Source organism: Idiotropiscis lumnitzeri, chromosome 2 (genome assembly GCF_059441095.1).
Source record: "Idiotropiscis lumnitzeri isolate Australia: NSW breed Sydney's pygmy pipehorse chromosome 2, RoL_Ilum_1.0, whole genome shotgun sequence".
NCBI lineage: Eukaryota > Metazoa > Chordata > Actinopteri > Syngnathiformes > Syngnathidae > Idiotropiscis > Idiotropiscis lumnitzeri.
This window is the reverse complement of record NC_142392.1, coordinates 7,782,905-7,804,103: the sequence shown is the minus strand read 5'-3', so window position 1 is coordinate 7,804,103 and position 21,199 is coordinate 7,782,905. Positions and strand designations below refer to the sequence as shown.

The following is a 21,199-nucleotide window of genomic DNA, read 5'->3' as shown; positions in this document are numbered from 1 at the left end:
AATGTGATTAAAGGGTTACAATGACATACCCTCTGAGTGACAGGGACTTTATTTTGGTCTGAAGGAAGTGAATCAAAAATGAGGAGGAAAGGCCGAATTCCGGAGCTGCCAAAAACTGCCTAATCCCTTCCTACTTGGCTCACTGCCTTCAGACAAATGGCCATGTGAGGATGGTTTGAATTTATTTTTTTTTGGTCCAACCAGATCGAATCCCATCTCAGGATGAAAGTATTTAAGATTAAGTAAGTGGAAACGTGAAATAAAATTATAGAGCATCAGTTTGTGCTTTACTGGCAGCAGTCTTTATAAAGAAGCTTAGATCATGAAGCTTGTAACCCTCGCTCGCGTCACTCTGATGAAAAATAAACAGGGCTGAGAGCGACGACCGCCGCCAACTCCGACCCCCCCTCCCACCCGGCATCGCCGCTCGCGTGTTGTCCAATTAAGGTCTTCTGCTCGTGCGTCGTGCCCGGGCCGGCTGCCACGAGCCTGCCAAGTCCCAAACAGTCGGGTCGGCGGAGTTAATCTGGCTTTTAAGGGTCTGACGGGGCCATTGTTTGGGATGCGGCCTGCTGACACTTCATTGACAGTGGGTGGGCACTGGCGCGTGGGCACACGGCTATAAAAGGCCTGGAGAAATCAGTTATAAGCACCCCCCCCCCCACACACACACCACCCGCCGCCAGACTCTCCCCGCGTCACCCTTCACACGACTATGTTTGACATTCTGAGGAGTGTGTGAGACCGAGGTCGACTCACTTTCCACTCGCTGCAGGCATGAGAGCGGCATTGGACTGCCGAGGACGACTTCACTGTAAATGACGCAGAACTCGGCGGTGAAAATTGCTGCGCAATGGTTTACGGGCGAGTGTGCAATCGCTGAACCAGAATAGTCTTGCCATGTTCTCCCGGATGCAGTTCTCGGTGGACTCAAATCTTTATAGACATTGAACAGAATCCATTCCAAGAATTTTGAGAGAATGTGCAAAGTAAATTGTGCCAGAATCAAACTGTCGAAACATTAACAAAGTAGTTAACCACCGTATAATACCCCGAGAACTAATACGATTTCAGAGAACGTCTAAAAAAAAAAAAAAAATGCAGGCGAATCAAGGTGACACTGACAAACCCTCAAGCAACCGAACCCCAGCACAAAAGCGAGCCATATGAATTTTCTTTTGGGAGGCTGTTGAACTCTCTTTTCATATTCATCGCAGGAACTGGAAGATTCTGGCAAAGCAAAGACTTTCCCAGAAGTGACACGGGTTGCCAGCAAATAAAAATCAGGTGTTTAGCGACCGCCATTCATAACTGTAGAAAAATATTCATACATTCGAACGAACTCGGCTTATCGATACGGCGATGGCTGTTTTTTTTGTTTTTTTTGCCGTGACTATGAGTAAGGTTCCTTACCAGATCATAACCTTTAATGGCTGTCTAATGACAACGTGCACCGTCATGGAAAGAAACCAGGAATTGCCGAGCATCAACAAAGAAGAAGGAGTCAGCTCTTCCGATAAATCAGGAAGAAAAATTTGTTGGATTACGACTTTTAAGGGAGACGTAAACAAAAGCCAGACCATTGTTGAATTGATTCTCCGACTCCTTATAAAGCAGTTAAGAGTCGCGTAAGCTGAGTGGAACGCCAGAGTTCGCCTCGCCTTCAACAAGTAGATGCATTGTTGGAGGGAAAGGCCACAACCCCCATCCACCCAAAAAAAAAAAAAAAAAATGACATCCCCACTTTAAAAAGTAGAAGCAAAAGCCGTAAACCTCCAGTCTAACCTGCTGGCGAGAGCCGCGCTTGACTGGTGGACTGTGAAATTGCCGCAAAGACGATGATAGCGAAAGCAAGGACGGGCGGGGGGGGGGGGGGGGGGCTACCTCTATATCGTGGGCCAGGAATGTTAATTTCATAAACAAACTCCCGTCCTGATTCTGCTGAAGGGAGATTGAGGCATTCGTTCGACCGAGCTACTGCAAAACAACACAATTAAGGAGGGGGAAATGTGGGGAATTAGGAAATAGGTTGAAAATTGGAGCTGCCGCGGGAGTAGTAGTCAAAGTCTGTCGTTCATGGCAAATGAACATGCGATATATGATATTTTCAAACCCATTTGGGAGTGCGTGGAGAAAAAAAAAAATGATGCCAGGGTTACTGGGAGGATGCTCTGCTATTCCCCCGACCAATCGCGCCGATGAGACTTTGAGCTTTGGCTACCAAACGTGCGGCTCAATGGGTCTGGACCCCAACTCACCGACTCATTATGGTGATGGGAAAGTATTAGAGGCTGACGTAGGGACACATAGCTGTGGGCGGCGAGACGGTCACGGAGTACATCAGCAGCAGGCAGAAAGGCAATAATGTGGCAATGATGTCATGGCGCGGCCACGCTAATTTGGGTGTTTGATCACGTTATCAGTAAAAAGCTCATCGAGGCATTTTATGGCATGATCCTGAAATAACAATAAACGACAACAAAAGAATATCACTGTCGTCGGGCCAAGTCACATTTTGTTGAATTTCATGTTTTTTTTCCAAAATCTAGACCAAGGTTGGGCAAACTTTTGCATTGGCGGGCCACAAATGGGTTCTAAAATTTGACAGAGGGGCCGGACCAGGAGCAGATGGATGGAGTGTTTTGGGTCACCTCACCTCATCGGAGAAAAATAAATAAATTTAATTTCAAATGAAAGGGAATAAAATCATTTTACGTTTAACGGGCCGCATGTGGCCCCCGGGCCGTAGTTTGCCCACGCCTGATCTAGCCTAGACGTCAATCTGGACTGATGGGAGTTATTTTTACACATTGTTGACCAATCTAAAGTGATGAAAATTGATTATTCTCTTTCACGAAGCAATGCTAATGGCTGAACAAACTGAAAAGTGACCATATTGGCGCGACAAAGTTTTGTACACCGAGTTCCAAAATCTGAAAGCGAGAGACGAAAGATGGGCGTGACTGAGAACAACATGCGGACGTTAAACGGGGCGCGTGAAAAAGGCCCCCCCCGCAGTAGGTACTGTATAAGGCAGCAATTTGTGAATGGATCACGGACGCTCAGGCTAGCTGTTAGCCACGCTAACGACTCATTTCTGAGGCGCCGCACGACAACGAGACTGACTCTGACGAGGGGGAACCTGTCGTGTTAAATACTTCAAAAAAGCACCACTGAAATCAGTTTTGCTCCTATTCCCTTTTTAAACGCATATACTAGCATGCAAGCTAGCATGCATGCTAGCATACGTTTTAGCGGCTCAACACTAACCAATAGCCATCGCACTCCACTACAACCAAATAACATTTCAACACATGACCCCCCCCCCCTCCTCCCCCTCCCTCTTCCGAGTAACACTTCATCGCAAAATTGCTGCCGGACCTGCAAGACTTGAAAGCACTGGAAATGGAGAGCGCTTTGGCGCCCGCTCAAAAGTCGCCGATGTCAGCACACTTGAAATAACCGTCAGTCGCTCCGGAGCTGCGAGCCCACATGAAAAAGTTCAAACCTCACAGGTCCGTGTTAGCGGCTCTCGGCGCTTTCCGTCCAGGTGTCACGGAAATGTGAGAGCTGCTGCTCTCGGAGGGGGGGGGGCCCCGAAGCCAAGCGCCGACCACTTGGACTACGAAAAGCCATGACAGACCTGAACGGGACAGCGGGGCATCACAGTTCTTTGTTGAAGCGATTCCGAAGGAAATTCTTTCGCTGTCGTCGCCGCCGAGTCAGAGGACATCATTGCAACTTCTGTACGACGGCTCACGTTATGATAACATTGAACAGTCACGCGATACACCGAGTCCTCAATTTGACTATCCCTGTGGTCAAGTAACTCCATCCCGGCTGCGTACCACATCTAATGGGGTGGGGGGGGGCTGAGCACGCCCCGTCTTGACTTTTAATGTAGCACAGTTTGTTGGCTGTGGAGACAAATCAAATGCATTCCAAAGACCATTCGAAGGCGAAGCAGCGGGACTCAAAGCCACGAGAAAAGACGAAATCCAGAGAAAAGGAGGCTTTCATGAGGATTGAAAAAGTTCACGGGTTCCTCACTTCAGCGTTTGTATTCTTTGGTGATTTGCGCTTCATTCCAGATGGGGGCAGTTTGGCGACGATCAGTCAGCGAATGGATTCGTCTCAACTGGATGGATTTTGGAGTTATTAAAACGGACGCATTGTGCTGATGAAAAAAAAAAAAAGGCACTCATCATATATGTGATTTATCCCGTGGCATGTCAAGCTGTGATTATACTCTTCATTGTGGCTAAAGGGCTAAACAATTTATTTCTAATCTAGTCGTGAGCACTCTGCGTTGGGGAAGATGCGAGCTAATGAGCCCAAAACAAATTAGGGAGTCGTTCTAATGCCTTGCCGCACCGCCCCCCCCCTTCCATTCCTCTTCATTTGCATTTCTAGCACATGCAAACACAAATATGCCGTTGTTTGTTCTCGGGCTCATAATTACTGCTGACTGAGCGCGAATGATGCAAGTGACCTTTTCGGCAGAGTGACGCCGCCGTCTCCTGTCCGTCGGGGAAGATGACGCCGTTATCTCATTCCAAACACATCCATCTCACGCAAGTAGAAAGCTCATTAGACGTGCGAGGGGTGCGTCGGAGCGCGGTGCGCCTAGTGGCGCCCGCAAGGTCTCTGACCCCGAATTCCTGGCTTGGAATTCATACTTTGGTGGGAAGAAGTCAGCTAAACTTGATAGCATCAGTTCAAAACCGCTGAAAGTGGCGTTCCCGGAGAGGTCGGACGATCCATCAGTGGTCGACTTCCCTTAGGAATCAATAGCAGTTTTGGACATCATTCAAAACCATATTGGGGCTTTTTTCCCCCCCGATCACACGGACAAAAGGACAACAAAGACGATGTCTTATCGTGATATAAAATTGCGATAATTTCGTTCAAGCATTTCATCTCCAGACTGGTCACGGGGTGCGTTCAAGTCACAGACGGTTGACTTTTTGCTCCGAAGCACATCTATCAGGGGCACAAGTCAAGCCTTTGAAAGGGATTTTTCTTGTTCCTAGGCTCGGAGCGGCGCACTCCATTCTAAGTATCTTATAATAAGCAGTTGGCCGACTTGTATATGATTCTGATGATGGTGCTGGGGCGCTGCTCTGTGTTTTGCTGTTTATCCTGGCCTGCCTCGAGCGTGCCCGGTTGAAATAATGGCGAGCTGGTTAAGTAACGCGGCATGAGAAAGTTGAGCATTCCAAGACCAGCTAAGACTGACGCACCCTCCCCCCCCCCCCCCGACTCCCCCCTCTCCAGTCCGCCTCTTCTTCTTCTTCTGATGTACATTTTTGTATTTCATTTTTCAGCTGACAGCGATAATTACACGCCACTACTGTAACTTAAACTTTCATTCTGGTTTCTTGCATCTGGGGATATAGTTTAGCGGATTTAGCTCGCTGAAGTAATGACGGAAATAAACAACGGCAGTCTAAATAAGCAAACGTAAAGAAAAGCTTATCCACTTTGATGGGAATTTATTCATTTCAAATAAAAAAAAAAAACGGAATATTTCCCCTGCTCTGACGTGCCAGTTGAACGCCTCTCTCGCCGAGTTTGAGGTCGTTTCGGGTAAATAAAAAAAATAATGAATAAAAAAAATCAAAAGTTTGAAGAGAGGTAAAAACTTTTCCAAGGCAAGGAGCAAATTAAAGCAAGCACAAGGAGGGAATGTGGTGGAGCGAGATATGATTGAGCATTAAAGACGGCAAACGTGTGGAACTGCATAAAGTTCTCTCATTTTGGAGCCTCTCTAATACCGGTCAAGTACGGGAGAGCAGGAGCTCTCACACACACAATTTCACAGGAACACAGTGTGATATGAACACACCACTCAAGTCCAAAAATAACACAATACGTGTCACTCTTGCCGCTTTTGAGGGAGCACACGAGACGGGATATGCAGTTTGGTACCTTTTGATGACATTTGGAAGCGCTGCTTCTTTTGCTTTTGGCTAAGCCGGGGGGAGAACATATTGAGGCCAGAGTGTTTGCTCTAACGAAGACGGGCGGGAATAGAGAAAGTGAGACCACATTATATGAAACCAGAAATTTTAGGCGGAAGAAATAGTGGTGGAGCAAGAGCAACAACTTTTAAAAGTCACAACTCGACTGGTGCTTTTTTTTTTTTTTTTAGATGGTGGGAGTAGACGGTATTTGCCAAGCTAGTTTGGATCCGGACCAAACGGCCGGCATATGCTCAGATGCATTATTCATCGACGAATTAAGTGACAACAGGTAGTCCGTCATATCGCAGTGTGTGGCAACGAGCGGTACAGAGGAAGCGGCGCTGATAGGCACTGAGAGGAGGCTGAGCGAGCAATCAGCAGCTGCGAGGAGTGTGTCCTCAACTTGGCACGAGCACACAAAGTCCTGCCAACGCTAATGAAAAGAAGGGAGACTAAAAAGGCCGTCGCGGCAACGGAGCCGGAAGGCACACCGGGACCGCCAATTGGACCAGCAGTCTTGACGAAACGAGTGGTGCGTCACCTGGATCCGAGGTCCCCAACCACCAGGGGGCGCGGGGCGGAAAAAAAGTTGGTCTATACCAGGTGTGGGCAAACTACGGCCCGGGGGCCACTTGCGGCCCGTTAAATGTTTTAATTCGGCCCGCCGAACTTGGAAAAAAAAAATTAAATAAATAACCCTTGTTAATGTTTTATTTTCTAAATAATGTGGTGTGCCACTTTCATTTCAAATGAAATGGATTTTTTTTTCTCCGATGAGGTGAGGTTGCCAAAACACTTCATCCATCAGCACCTCTGTCAAATTTTAGAACCCATTGTGGCCCACCAATCAAAAAGTTTGCCCACCTTTGGTCTATACAATCCCTACAGAGAAGAATCACTCATACAATGGCTGGATCGAAGCGTGAAAAGATTTGACATTGACTCTTTCCCATTTTATGGTGAATAGAATTAAAAAAGATGGACGATCTTCCTTTAATATATTACAATAATCCTCAAAATATTGATTTGAAAAGAGACAAAACTGCTAATTTAGGACGCTAACAAACCGTTAGTTGATTACGTCGTCAAGTCTCTGGCGTTAGTGGCTACTACTGGCTCGCAGCTAGCTAGCATTAGCAATAGCAACAAGCGCCAGGTCCACCACACTACCCCAACACCGGTCGCCGGGCCGCAAAAGTTCTGAACGTGTATGAACTGGTCCCGCGACAGAAAAATGGTTGAGGACTCACCACTGATCTGAATTTAAATGAATATGCTAATCAGATTCTCTTTTGGTGAGAATCACAGCGACAACATATTAGCTTGATTCCAGCACTCAAAATGCAAAAAAAGGAATTCCTGTTTTAATCCGCACCGCTCCGGCGATTATTTCACAATAAATTGACATAATTTGACCAGAAAGACATTGTTAACCGAACACTTCCAGCCATGTCGTTATTATCTCCATAAAGGCAGGTGATTAGACATTGATGGGATGACGCCTGAGACTGAAAAAGGCTGACAGCGGCAAGCGATTCGTGGCACATTTTCCCCTTCTGATAAAGCACAAAAAGTCCCCCCCCCCTCGTCCCCGCCGCTCTTTTATGCGGCACACAGCTGTCGGGAGAACTTTCCTTCTTATCTGCAAGTGGCCTGATAAAAAAAAATCAAAGGAGCGACTCAAGGTTGAACTGTTGTTTCCTCACTTCCCCTCTCCCTCAAGTGCTTCACCTAAAGCCAGTTTAGCCGTCTCCCCGTTCCGAGTGTTTCATTTTCCTTTGCGCAACAATAGAACTTTCATGGTTTCAATTAGTTTCCATCTGTTTTATGCGGTTTATTGATATTAGAGACGGAGAGCCTTCAGATACACGTCTGGGAAGTTGGAGAGAGAAGGCAGAACAGCGGGCCACAACCCGTTCATCGATCGTCAAGTCAGAGACGTTCCTGCCGCAGATATTAAGCGGCTCCATTTTACACAATCTGCGATTAGACTGGGACGTTGGATTCGAGATGAGGATGTAATCGCCCCACTCCTCTGTTTGAATACAATCAAGGGCAGAAAATCCGCTTGTGCCGCCGTGATGCTTTCCTACCACCCCAAAGCGCCAAAGACAATCCACATGGGTGAACTCTTTGTTCTCATTAAAAAATGTCAGTTTACACTACCATATTGCCTCTGTTCTTTATTAGACAGGCAGCTTTCCAAAGACCCAAAGCGGGAAGATTCTTAAACACATTTGTCAGAAGTTGTAACGAGATTTGTCAGGTTATTTGCCGTACAACACACCGGAGTAATCGTGCTATCAGGAAAATGGAATGTAAATATCGGAAGTAGCGCCTCGTGTGGCCAAACAGGAAAAACGCATGCACGCGCCACTTTTGATTGGTTTGCTTTCCTCAACTGACCCCAGACCAGCAGATGCGTGAGACGTAATGGTTGTCGGGAACTTGATTTTTAATTATGGCGGGTATCACGGGGTAGCGCTTATCTTGACATCGTACTTCTCCAAATACAGGCTGTTCCTTCACCGTTTTTGGAATCATGCTCCTGCCACCGTGAAAGGCGACTCAGAGGGTTCGCGCTGGAACTGATCAACAAAAGACCTGACCGAGCGGAGACCGTCCCGACTCCAAAGATGACAATGCCCAACGACCTGAGGTCAATACGGGTAAAGCAACAACTGATTCAAGCATTTGTGGACTATGGGTGCGAGTCCCCATAAGTACGCTGTGTAAACAATTTCGGTATGTCTGACACGAGAGGTCATCCGTCAGGTTGTAAGAGTTTAGCACCACACCATTGCTTTGTGTGAGTGGTGTAGCTAACGGTACTCTGTGTGTGGCAGTCATGGGAGGTCGTCGTAGCAGTCGTCAGAGCTCGTCATGGGATCAGTGCAGCGTGGGGTCGGGGTGAGAGCTTAATACTACGGCATACACAAAACGTTATCCTCTAAAGTCGCTACATACTTGCTTTCCAATGAGCGGACCTTGAGAACACAGATTGTATTTTTTTTTTTTCTGACTGCGTGCGGATATAACGCTCAAGTTCTCTCGTTCGCGAGGACGATCGGATTGCTTTTCCACACAACGGCGCGGCGCGGGGAAGCGGGAAAGTCCAAGGAAAACAAACGTGGGCTTGGGATTTGGTCTCGCTTGGATGAGATCCATTTTCGTTTCATTTCATTGTGTTCCTTTTCAAATGGAAGGATAGTTAAAAGCAGGGACACATTAAATGAACATTTTTGATTTTGGAATTGTTTGGAAAGCCCTTGGGTGGATTGAACGAGGCTTCATACGATTCCTATCCGGGACGGCTTGCAAGCAACGCAAATTCCCGCCAGATGCTGCCACGGTATCTGTGTTCACACCTTACCTGCTTGGCCTTCAGGTCTTCCTTGGAGTGCATGTCGGGGCTGCCAACAGGTGTGACGGGGGCGCTTCGGCTCCCCCCCGTCAACACTGCACGCACGGATGACAGCCACTTCATGACCAAATGAATAAATCCCGATTGGTTTCTACGTCTGGAGCATGTCGACGCCGCGTCGCACTGCGCTGGTTACATGCTGACAGCCTGACACCGACCCAAAAAGCAATACTACACACTAATCTGAAAAGTCTACACACCGCCCCCCCCCATTTTGCACTGTAGCCTAGTGACACACAACCCCCCGCCCCTCCCCCTCCCCCACCCCTCCGCCATCTGTCACTTTCCCCTTGTCACTATGGCGCCCCATCACTTTATCTAAGACGCTCATACTACCGTTCCACAGACACGAACGCGTCCTGCTGTGTCACATGGCTTTCAGACAGACCGAGGGATTGATGCCGAGCATTAATCCAAAGTTAGTGCATCGGACGCGGGCTGCCGTGCGCATCACTCAGCGACGGGATGGATGATGGACGCTCGCATGAGGATGGATTACGCCATCGTTACACTTGATTGAAGTGTGTTGATGTTTGATTGAGGTAGCAGGAAGAGGGCGCCGTCCTCTGGTGACCAAACATCAAATCATTTGAGTGCCATTATTGTAATTACCGAGGATACAAAATAACGAGCCGTCGTTCAAGGAAGATGGAGTAGTGCAGAGAACCGACTGTGAAAGTCTCTAAATAAAATCCAGCTTCGTTCATTTTAGGCAGCACTTCGTGTCTTCGTATCATCTCTGCTGGATTACCGTCAAGTACTTTATTTTGGAGTCAGCCAGTCCTCCTTCGAGTGTCTCCAGTTGGTCCAAAATGCTGCCGCTCGCCTCCTAACCGGACCTCGGAAGATTCTGGCCTCTCTCCACTAGTTCCCAGTACATTTTAAGATATTTCTTTTTATTTTATATTTTATTTTATTTATTATTTTATAGTTTTGGTCCTATATACGACAGCACTAGAATGCAATACTGGGTTTCTACAAAGTTTCTTCTGATTCCTGAGTAGAAAACCTCTCCCGCGACTAATGAAACAAGAAAAAGAGCCAGAAGCAGTAAACGGCGCAAACGTGGAGTCAACCGGAGACTTATATTTAAGCCCATATGACCAAACCACGCTCCCAACCCACAAAAGAGAGCTTAAAGTTCTTGAAATGACAATCCCGCAGACGACAGTGCCCCGTGGAAACGAATGTCACAGTGTTGTAGCGCTCTGAAAGCGGATAATTCCCCGCGGGGCTCGGCGAGAGGTCGGCTGGAATTACGGCAGTTTGGAAGCCACCCTTCCCGAGAGGGAAATGCGTCCCCGCTCGGCCTAGCGCCCAGGCTGTGAGGGGCGTAGACATATGCGACGGACAGGCGCTCGCCCCCGCTGGTGTCTGTGTGATACTGGTGGGCACAGGGGCTGCCATTAATCTCTTAATCCCTGGTTTCAGTGTGCCGAATTGACGTAAAGAAGTGTGACAGCCTTGCCATTGAGTCAAACACGGTGGAAGCAAAAGTGGCCCGACAGAAGCAATTAGAGTGAAGATCAGTTTCAAATCAGGATGAAACTTGGTTTGATGTTGAACGGCGTGTCCTTTACTGCTCGCGACAGACTGGCATTAAACTATAATCAACAAGTGAATCAAACCGGAGAAGTTTAGCCCGCAGGCGAGCCGCAGGGCGAGGATGTTTGACATGTTCCCGAGTCACGGGAGGGGGGGGGGGGGGGGGGGTGGACATATTTCTGGCTTGTACCAAGAACCATTTGAAATTATTCTCACATAGGATTGTATTAAAAAAATAAAAATTCACAGCAACACGTGTGAAAAATAATTTGTATTTTGGTATTAATGGCCTTTGATGGCATGCCAATAAAAACAAAAAAACGGACTCATGAACGTTTGGAGCCACACCATGTTGGAACTCCTCCACATTCTTCCCTGCTCCCACATCCCTCACATGTTGCTGCAGCTCACTTTTTGATGCCCAGATGCGTCGTTCGCCGCTTTTATCCAACTCCTGGGAGCGACCCCCGAGAAATTGCAACAAGATTTTAGCCAAAACATCTTGGTGGGAGAGATAGAAGCATTAAAGCAAACTCCCAGAAGACGGAAAAAGGGGCTTTTCCAAAGTGGGGTCTGACACCGGAGCTCTGCTGTGGGACGCCGCAACGCAATCCAGAACGACTACAAAACACTCAAAAGCTCTTAGACATGTTGCAGTGCTGAGACGCGGGGGGGGGCTTGTTTTGATTGAAGAGTCTTGTGACTGGTACCAAGATTAAACAAAAATAATATTGAAAGTTGCGTACATTCGGGCGAGGAAGAAACCGTTTGGCATAGCACATTTGAAAAAAAGGTGCAGAAAATAAATTTGTAGACAAATTATATGCTCAAAGACAATTGGCTATGGCATGATCCATTTTTTAACACATTCACTACTGGCTTTGTTAAAAAAAAAAAATAAATGAATAAATAAATAAATAAAAATCCTTTGACGGCTTAAGCCGTCAATGGTAGGCAAACGAGTCAACAAGATGGGTAAATCCAACCATTCTTGGAAAAGTGCGCAGAATATGACCCTCGCAACTCCAACCAAATTAGCCTGATCTTGCCTTGGGGGAGGTCTGCCGTGTACCGACTGCCTCAAGTTGTAAGCACCTGATCAGTTTAAGAAGCACATTTTTACCTCACACTCATTTTGGTTCTCACTCATCCATTGGTTACTGTGGCATCATTCACATTTGGAAGATAATTACACATCAGCGATGAGTCACTTTCCTTTCCCACAGAACAACTTCCCATCATCTGTCCATCTTTGTTCAGAACCGCCGTCGCAAACATTTCAGAGGAAACGGGCAATAAATGACGCGGCGATAAATCTGTTTCATCGCCCGGTGACAAACGCAGCACACCGCAAGCGCAATCTCCGAACGTTTGCGTCTGCGACGTATATGACGGTGCGACGTGACAATATTGACGAGGCAAACGCCCCGCTCGGAGAGAACATTCCGATATAACGTGACCTTGATGAGGAAGAGGAGGGAACTGCAGTGGAGCGAAGGCTTGGCCGCAGCTTTTTTGGATGGCCTCTCTCATCCGCTGCCAAAAGATCCAAAGGGCCAACGGGACCTTGAGATGTTTTTGTAATATATTTTGGTTGGAATGAGACAGATGTAAACAATTACGGAGCAAAATGCTGAGGAAACCGGAGGGGAATGAGCTCCCCTTCTGAATTCTCTCCAGAGTTTTGGTATTAATTGACAAGCACACAAAGGACCGCCTTCGCAGGGTTGTGCATCACAAGCTCTGGCTCGCTGCACCACGTGTGTGTGTGTGTGTGTGTGTGTGTTAAGACCACCGCAGTGAAGACGGTCTGAATCAGCTTCCTCTTTTTCATTTGCCGATTGTCTCAATCAAGAGTGTTGTTAGTTGCAGATGGGGGGGGGGGTCACATGGTTGGACGCTTGGGATCTGTGCACTGAATGCAGATGTGAAACCAATACATGATTGGCATTAGCGCTTCGAGACATGTGGAAAAGGATATTGTAGTCTGTCAAACGACCACTGAAATTATAAACAAGGTCAAAACAGTAGGGCTGGGTTTAAAAAAAAAAACACAAAAAAAAACCGATTTAATCGATTTTCCGCATCATAGACCGATATCGAGTCATAAAACCGTATATCGATATTTCTAATAAAAGTATTTTTCCTTATAAATCTACATGACTTCACGCGTCAGGTGATATCTTGTCACGACACGGAAGTAGCGTATCAACACACAAAAAAAAAAAAAAAAGCAGTGAAGTCAACGCCGTCAAGCGTGAATTGTTTTTTTCGTTTTTCTCAGGTTCTGTTAAATAAAGCATTGGCTTCAATTCGTAATGTAAATTATATTTTTACTAATGTATCTAGTTAAAGTAAGAAGTTCTTACAGCAGCATGATTGAATCGAAAATCAATCAAAGTGAATTGTGACTCAAAAATCGAATCAAAGCGAGCCTTTGTCTATCAAATCGAATCGAATTTTGTAAATTTGAATCGATACCCCCGCAACTGAATAGTTGTTGGTCTCGCTGCCCTGTGATTGGCTGGTGACCATCCACGATTGACTCCGCCCCTCACCCAAAAATCAGCTGCGATATGCTGCAGCGTACCCAAACGAGGGCGAGCACTTTCGAAAATGGATGGTCAACAAGCCCTAAATCCGCAAACGTTCTAAAACTACAGGCGACCCCCCCACCCCACACACAAAAAAAAAGACAGGGCTCCCTTTCATCTCCTCATGCACAACACTCTCCCAGAATAGATTTGAGTAATCACTCCCGCTGAATAATTCATCCCCCATTTTCCCCTCAAATCAAAATAGAAGAATTCTCAAGTAAACATCCACTCTTTCATATATGTGAGCAAAAAAAGGGAAACGGGCAACCAGATGTTTATGACAATGGAAGTACAGGTCACACTTGACTGACACTTGGTGTGTCCGCAGGGCTTTTAAAAGCCAAACAACCCGGGAGGAGGACACGAGCCGGTGCTATGCGAATTGCCAAAGACGCTCAGCAGGAGACGCTTATATCAACCTATAAAAGCGTGTGAGCTCGCAGTTGTCAGCGGTAACGGGGAGAAGTGTCACAACAGAGGACAACAACACTGCCGCCTTGTTTCTCTGTCAACTTGCTTCCCGGCGCCCGTAAACGTATGACGGTAAATCATCTCTGATTGTGAGGACGGATCATGCCGGCTGAAAAGTTAGCGCCTTGTTCCGTGGAAAGACAGTAATCTTGTTTGGCTACAATGTTCAGCTCAACGTGTTCAATTCAACTTAGGCCAAGAGGCCAATCGCAAAATTTAAAAAAAAATAAATAAATAAATAAAAAAAAAAAAAAAAAAAAATATATATATATATATATATATATATATATATATAAAATAAATATATATATATATAAAATAAATATATATATATATAAAAAATATATATATATATATATATAATATATATATATATATATATATATAATATATATATATATACACATATATATACACATATAAAATAAATAAAATACATTTAATATATAATATTTTTTTATATAAGTTATTAACAGCGCCCTGGTGTGCTCTTGTCAGTTTGCAACATTACTACTTATGACATTACAAGCCTGCAACTCGTTAAAGTTCCCAAGCAAGGAGCCAATGACAAAAGCCAAACAATGCATCATGGTATTTTCTTGCCACATTCCGGATACAACATATTTTGTCCGACTTTTAACTTGAATTCTTGGATTGGATTCCCAAAAACCTTTGAACCTTCACGCGTGTTTTACTGGTAGCAGTCTCATTCAACCTAAAACGGCCTGGCAGACTCAAAAACGTGCACTGATACCGTTTTAAACATGTGGTGGAGTGTCCTTTGTGCATCTCTGGAAGTTAATGGATTTTTAAGTGACTGGTGATTTTTGTGGGCACCCAAAAACCTCAGCCAGACCAAAAGCCGCGGCAGGAATTTACTGTAGGTGAATCATCGTCTTTTCTGTTTTGATCATTCTTGTCTCTTCGGGTTCTGATGTGGCGGGCAACTGCCAATCAATCAACAAAGAACAAAAAGTGCAACATCTTCCGATAGGCCCTCAAAGCTTTTATTGAAAGCATGAAAGGCTGAATTCGGCGCTGGGATCAAAAAATAAAAAAAAAGGGATTTAAAAACATCAGAAAAATGAGCCTAATCCAATGTCTGCTCACAAACAATCAGATGTAATGTCAATGTTGCGTCGAGGCAGCTGAAGGACATCAGGAACATGCAGGGCTCATCATTCTTCCAACTGTTAAAAACAGACACCGTCATTTTTAGCTGCCATAACTGCAATTATGGGAAGCAGAAAACCGCCCGGAGTTGAAACGCCAGCGTTATACAGTACGTCGCAAACGCACCAGTAGAAATCATTTTGTGAAGACGTTCCTTGTGAGTGAGCGCCGAAACGCCGAAACAGCGAGGAGAGATCACAAAAAAAGACTCTTTGGACAGTCCCGTGAATTAGCGAGAGCAGCTGTAGAGTGGCTCGTCGTGGCCCAACAGAAACGCCAAAAAAGCCAAGATGGATGCTGATGCTGGTCGGACAGACCGCTGCCGTGAGGTCACAGACTAAACAAGGACAAACCGCTTACTGAAACGTTTCCAAGTGTGGTAACTACCGTTGGAAAAACATCTGTTGTTTTGCAACAGAGCTTGCTTTGCGTTTTCTCCTTGTTTGCTTTGAGGTGGTATTAAATTGGAGATCATGGATGCCGAGGTCCGGCTGGGCATTTTGGTGTCGCGGCCGAAAAGCAGTCGCAGAAGTTTTCCCAGCTGCGGGTTGGAGCCGTCGGCCCCCGCACTGTAGTTTAGAGATCGTGACTGGAACGTCATTAAAGCGCCATTTGCAGGGTCACGTCTGGGAAGCACGCAAGCGCCATCGGCAGATCCCCATGGAGACGTTTCCTCAGGAGTGGCGGTTTCTTTTTCCACATTGTCCCCACAATTTGCCGTTTCAGCTGACATAGCAACTTTTTGACGGACTCTCAACTGACGGGGCGGGGCAACTGGATCCGACAAAGATCATCGAAATCCACGATAATTGACACCTGGATTTTGATGGCGAACTATCACGACTCAAACAAAGTTCCACAAAGTCTGACCTAAACCAGACGAAAACCAAAGCCACATTTCTCATAGGAAATAGTGTAAATCCGACAAATCTGTTCCAGACTCAAACATCTGAAGGGAATCCATCACCCGGTGTGAACCGGTCTTGCATGACATGCTTTTAGTCTGAAGGTCTGCCTTTTCATCTTCAATCCTGTTCCCCTCCCTGCTGAAACTCACCTGATTCAAACGATCAGGATCGTGAGACCTTGCTGATAATTTGACCATTTTCAATCAGGTGTGTGTTGAGATGGAAAACAGGAGGAACAGGATTGAGGATCCTTGCTTTCGACGTACGCGTCGATGCCAAGAAATGAATAATGAGTCGCGGATTTATTTCATACAAAACTAACCCTGCAAAAAAGGCTAAACTGCCGTTGCCCTCATAAATTGAACGCGTTCTCGATAATGACGAGGATTGGACCTCAACTCATTCACTACCAGCCCGGTAAAAAAATAAATATATTTTGACGTATTTAGCCGTCAATGGTATTGAATGAGTTTTAACTCACTAAGTCATGACAACGTCCTTTCTCCAGCATTGTAAATGTCGCTCTTAAGCCACAATGAGGTCACATCACGATCCCCCCCCCCCCCTCCCGATCGATTCGCGCCAGTCAATACCTTGCATGACTTCATCCTTTGATTTGCTGTCAAAACAAAGACGGCGAGAGCAAGCCTGTACCACGAGCACGTTTCGCCAGTCATCTGATCGGACCGGCGCGGAATATAACGCACTCGCCGCAGATTAGTTGGCAACCGCCACATCAGTTAGGTTGATGGAACGAGGAATCGCCGTCAGACGCGGTGGACATTTTGTCATCGTGAACCGTCACGGCTTGACATGAAGTCGAATTCGATTCCTTTCATCGGGCGGGAACGGAAGTAAGCTGCCGGGTATTTGTAGGCCAAAGTGGCGTGTGTACGCACTGAATAATTTCCTCAAACATACTCAACACCACACAAACAAAGATGTTTACACTTTTCTTTCAACACAAGCTCGAGAAGCGTCGTCCGGCGGGGGAACGTTTTATTCCGGCCCGCTCGCTCTTGGCGTTCTGAGAACAGAGGCCTTCCCAGTTGTTATCTGCGGTTTGTGACTCGTTCATTTCGCCGCTGTCCTTCGCTGAACCGCTGCGGCTGAGTGGAGGGCCGCGAAAATGTCAACAAAGCATCGGGCCAGAGTTCTTCCTGCAGGCTGTTTATCGGAAAAAATCATTCTCTGGAGTAGCGTTGTTATTTTTTTTTCCTTTTCCACTTTACTGTAAACCACTTTAACGCTTATTAGCGAAACTGACAATTCAGGAGGGCGCACGAATTAATGAGTAAACTGGCACTCTCTTGACATGACTCCACTTTTGTCAATTTATGACCACACAGATACAAACATGACGTTCAGTGGCAGAGAGGCCCGGAAATACGTCACACTGGAGGACACGAGGGACAGGATCAGGAGTCTTCAATCCTGTTCCTCGAGGGCCGGTATCCTGCTTGTTTTCTATTCCTGCCTGCCGCAGCACGCCTGATTCAAACGGTTCGTTGTCGAGCTTCTGCAGAGCTTGCTGATACGGACCGGAAAATGGACAGGACACCGGGCCTCGAGGAACAGGATTGAAGATCCCCGGTCGAGATGGGCAAACAGACAGAATACCACATTCTGGTCTTCTGCTGTCTTGTTTTTTTAAAACAGTTTCATATGATTAGCACGAGATTTTCTGATGACATTTTTTGTTCTGAGGATTTACAACTGCAATCCCTTGAACTCATTTACTGCCATTGACGGCTAAAGACGTCAAGGATCCCTTTTTTTTTTGTTACCCAGCAAGTAGTGAATTAGTTAATTAAATTTGCAAGCGCTTTGTGGTGCCGGATGAGCACGTTGATTAGAAATGTACAAAGTATGTTGAACAATGTATAGCCGACTTTTCTCAGACTTGAACAGTGACAATTTTGTTACGAGGCATACTGACAGACGGGACTCTAATTTGCATTCGTCCACGGAGAGCTCGGCGCTTCAGAATATTTGATTTCGTCGGATTTGGTCCACTTTGACCAAAAGGAAACGTAAAAGTGCTGGTCGACGAAAGGACAATCGTTTTGAAAGAACGTCTTTTGGATACCGAGACAACGCGCTCCATCTGATGCGGCTGTTAGCGTCCTGACGCAACGATGCTGACGTTCTGCGGCAGCAGCCCGTGGCTTTATGTCGTGCAGTGAATTGAAACGAGTGACATCAGAGCTTTGGCGTCTCGAGAGCAGACTTGAGCTACCACAAAGTGGACGGCCTACATGGGATTTGATCTCGATTGCGCAATCACTGCGGGCTTTGTCACGTCTTGACGCACTTTTCAAAATGGCAAAGATTCAAGGACAAATCTTTTCCATCAATAATATGAGTGATTCTTCTCCGTATAGACCAGTGATCCCCAATCTTTTTTCCGCCACGGACCAGTTCATACAACTCCATAACTTTTTCGGACTGGCAACCAGTGTTTGGGGAGGGAGCGGGAGTTGGCACTTGATGCTAATGCTAACAGCTAGCTGCTAGCCAGTAGTAGCCACTAATGCAGGAGACCATCACCCCGTCAGTCAGAGTCAACTTCTGAAAGCAGTGCTTCTCAATTATTTTCTGATACTCCCCCCTGGCAAAAACATTTCGCGCCTCTGCACCGCCACCCACTCTCCGCCGCAACTAGAAATATTCGCATTTTCATTGCAAAACAAATCGACACCGTAGACTTAATACTCGCTGAGCACAATGAGAGCGCCACTGCCAACTACTGGAGGGGATGTGCAATTACACTTTATTGTAGTACGGCGCAAAAAAAAGCATGTTCCCCCAGGGTTACACGCGGGCGGCTCAGCTTCGCGCCACGCCCCCCCAGGGGGACCCGCCCCACTATTTGAGAAGCACTGCATTAATCACATCACATTGTAAACAAACCGTAAGGTTTATTGTCCCAAGCTTACTAAATCTCAAAAATCAGAACGGACTTAACAGCAAAGGGAAGTATTTAAACTATAATATTTATATTTATTTATAAGTTCTGGATGTAGCGGATGTATCGTAAGTGTGCTGGGTCCAAGAGACCGCCATTGTTTCCAGATGTCAATCTTGAGCTGGCCTGAGGTCTTTGGCTTTCTTGTCAAGATGATATCATGAAATGACTGGCATTGCTTTTATTGAGGAAAATATTTTTCCCATTAAAGCCTCAAGGGTGAAAAAAATAAAATAAAAATGGCCGCCGTGAGTTGTGCCGCTCCCGGTGTTCAGTGGGTTATGAAATTGAACTCGTGGACTCTCCAGCTGCAGAAAACTCACTTTGATAGTAAACTCGGAATGTTTTTTTTTTTATTTTAATAATTCTGACTTTCAAGCGGGAAAAAAAATAGAGTGACATTACAAATGTAGTCCAGCGCATTACATATGAATATTTTAAAAGCAGTGAATGCAGAGCGGCACATCAAGTGCCACATGAAAACGGCGATCACTTCCCGAGAACAAAATGCAGAAGCTTGTTTTTCCAACCCACAGAATGCAAATCACATCCAGTACAATAGCGGTGAATATTAAGTGTGTTCGAAAAAGAAGTAAGTAGCCACAAACCAGTAACGTTTTGGATAAATTGTACTGGTCAGACTGGTTACTAATTGCTACTTTATGCGCCATTAGGTGGTGCTACGTTCCGCTTGCTACTTGGATTTTCATCTACAGGTATTTATTTTTATTTTGTTAGTTCACATGTTCAAGAAAGTACATTTAATTTTTTTTTTTTTTTTTTTAAATATAAATAAATAAATCAGTAGCCGAGGTTTTTTCCCCGCTGAATACTGAAGTGATTATTTGTAGGACTACTTTTTTTTTCTTTTTTTTTTCTAAAGTAACTGTACTCTTACTCGAGTACATTTTTTGGGCGAGTCCACCCGTCTTTGGTTCTAACCACATCAAATCACGGCCGCTCAGCCGGCTTGCAAAGTGGTTATAAGAGAACATGATTGTGTTGGAGTTGCATGAGAGTGTATTTTTAAGTTATGCTTCCTTTTGTGTGCGGATACTCACATTGTTCTTTGCCGAAATGAATGGGAAAAGAAAAAAAAAAAAAAAACACACACACACACTGACCTAGATACCGCACCAGGCAGCCTCCGTTCTGCTGACCAACAGCAAACTAAAAAAAACTCCAAAGCAAGCAAACTGGATATGATCTGTACATAATCGTACGGCGATTTTAAGAGATGCTGCGTCAAAATTAATTACAGAGCAAAATCCGCGTTGCCTTGTCAACGACTGGCCTAAATATTGACGTGCACAACATTTTGGAGGCTTTAGAGAGAAAATTGCTTTTTGGTTGCTGTAGAAGAAGTTGCTGCCAGAGGGAAACGGTTCAGGAAATTACCTGCAAGCAGGTGAAGAGGAACGTATCAAAACACGATTGGAGTTGACGCCCCGCAGCTCTGAAGAAGATTTAACTTTGCATTTGACAAAATAAAAAAAAAAAAATAATTCTGTTTTCTGACATCGTCATTGCGATCTCTTGTATGCGTCCATATTTGCATTTGACAATATTGGTGTGCATGTGAAGGCTGTCTGAGGAGATAATCCATCACGCTGAGTGCATTGATGCATCGGCGGCATGGATGGCTGCTCATTGAGTGGTATGCGTGCGGCGAGAGCGGGAGAGCGGGAATCTGATTACGGAGAGGGTTGCGATCTGTGCCAAGCCCCCACCAACATAAACACACACCCGTGTGCTGTGTGTGTAAATAGAGTTTTATCTCCCTGCAAATTCATTCCGGCACACCTGACTGCATTAGCCGGCAGATTCAAGGCTCATTCCCTCCCACTGGAGATAATGAAGCCCAATTTCCAATTTAATTTCCGACCTACCTTTGCTCCCCCCCCCCCCCCCGCCCCCCGCTCCTCTTATTGTCCGGTGTGTTATCCAATTAACTAAGCATACGTCCAAGCAGAAAGTGTCGAATAATAAGTGCTCCGTGGCTAATTTGATTTTAATCAGGAAACACAAACAAAAGGCTTTTGACGGGACATCGTTTTTTTTCATGGCGTACAAGCCGAGCGAATCCGATTGCGATCGCTGCTCGGCAAAGCACAACAGTCCCTCGCCTCATTTCAAAGTAAGAATGA

At 45.7% G+C, this 21,199-nt stretch overlaps 1 protein-coding gene across 2 annotated transcripts in view; it reads right to left on the bottom strand.

Moving 5' to 3' along the window:
* Positions 1–21,199, bottom strand: part of nav3 (neuron navigator 3) — a 182,847-nt gene that overhangs the window by 101,697 nt on the left and 59,951 nt on the right. Inside the window, exon 1 of one of the 2 annotated variants that reach the window (XM_088288881.1) lies at positions 9,340–9,484. The exons of the other annotated variant lie outside the window; for it this stretch is intronic. Within the exon in view, the coding sequence (XP_088145007.1) occupies positions 9,340–9,453 (114 nt within the window). The 5' untranslated portion in view covers positions 9,454–9,484. Of the gene's footprint in view, positions 1–9,339; positions 9,485–21,199 lie in introns of those variants that run through there. 2 annotated transcript variants of the gene reach the window in all.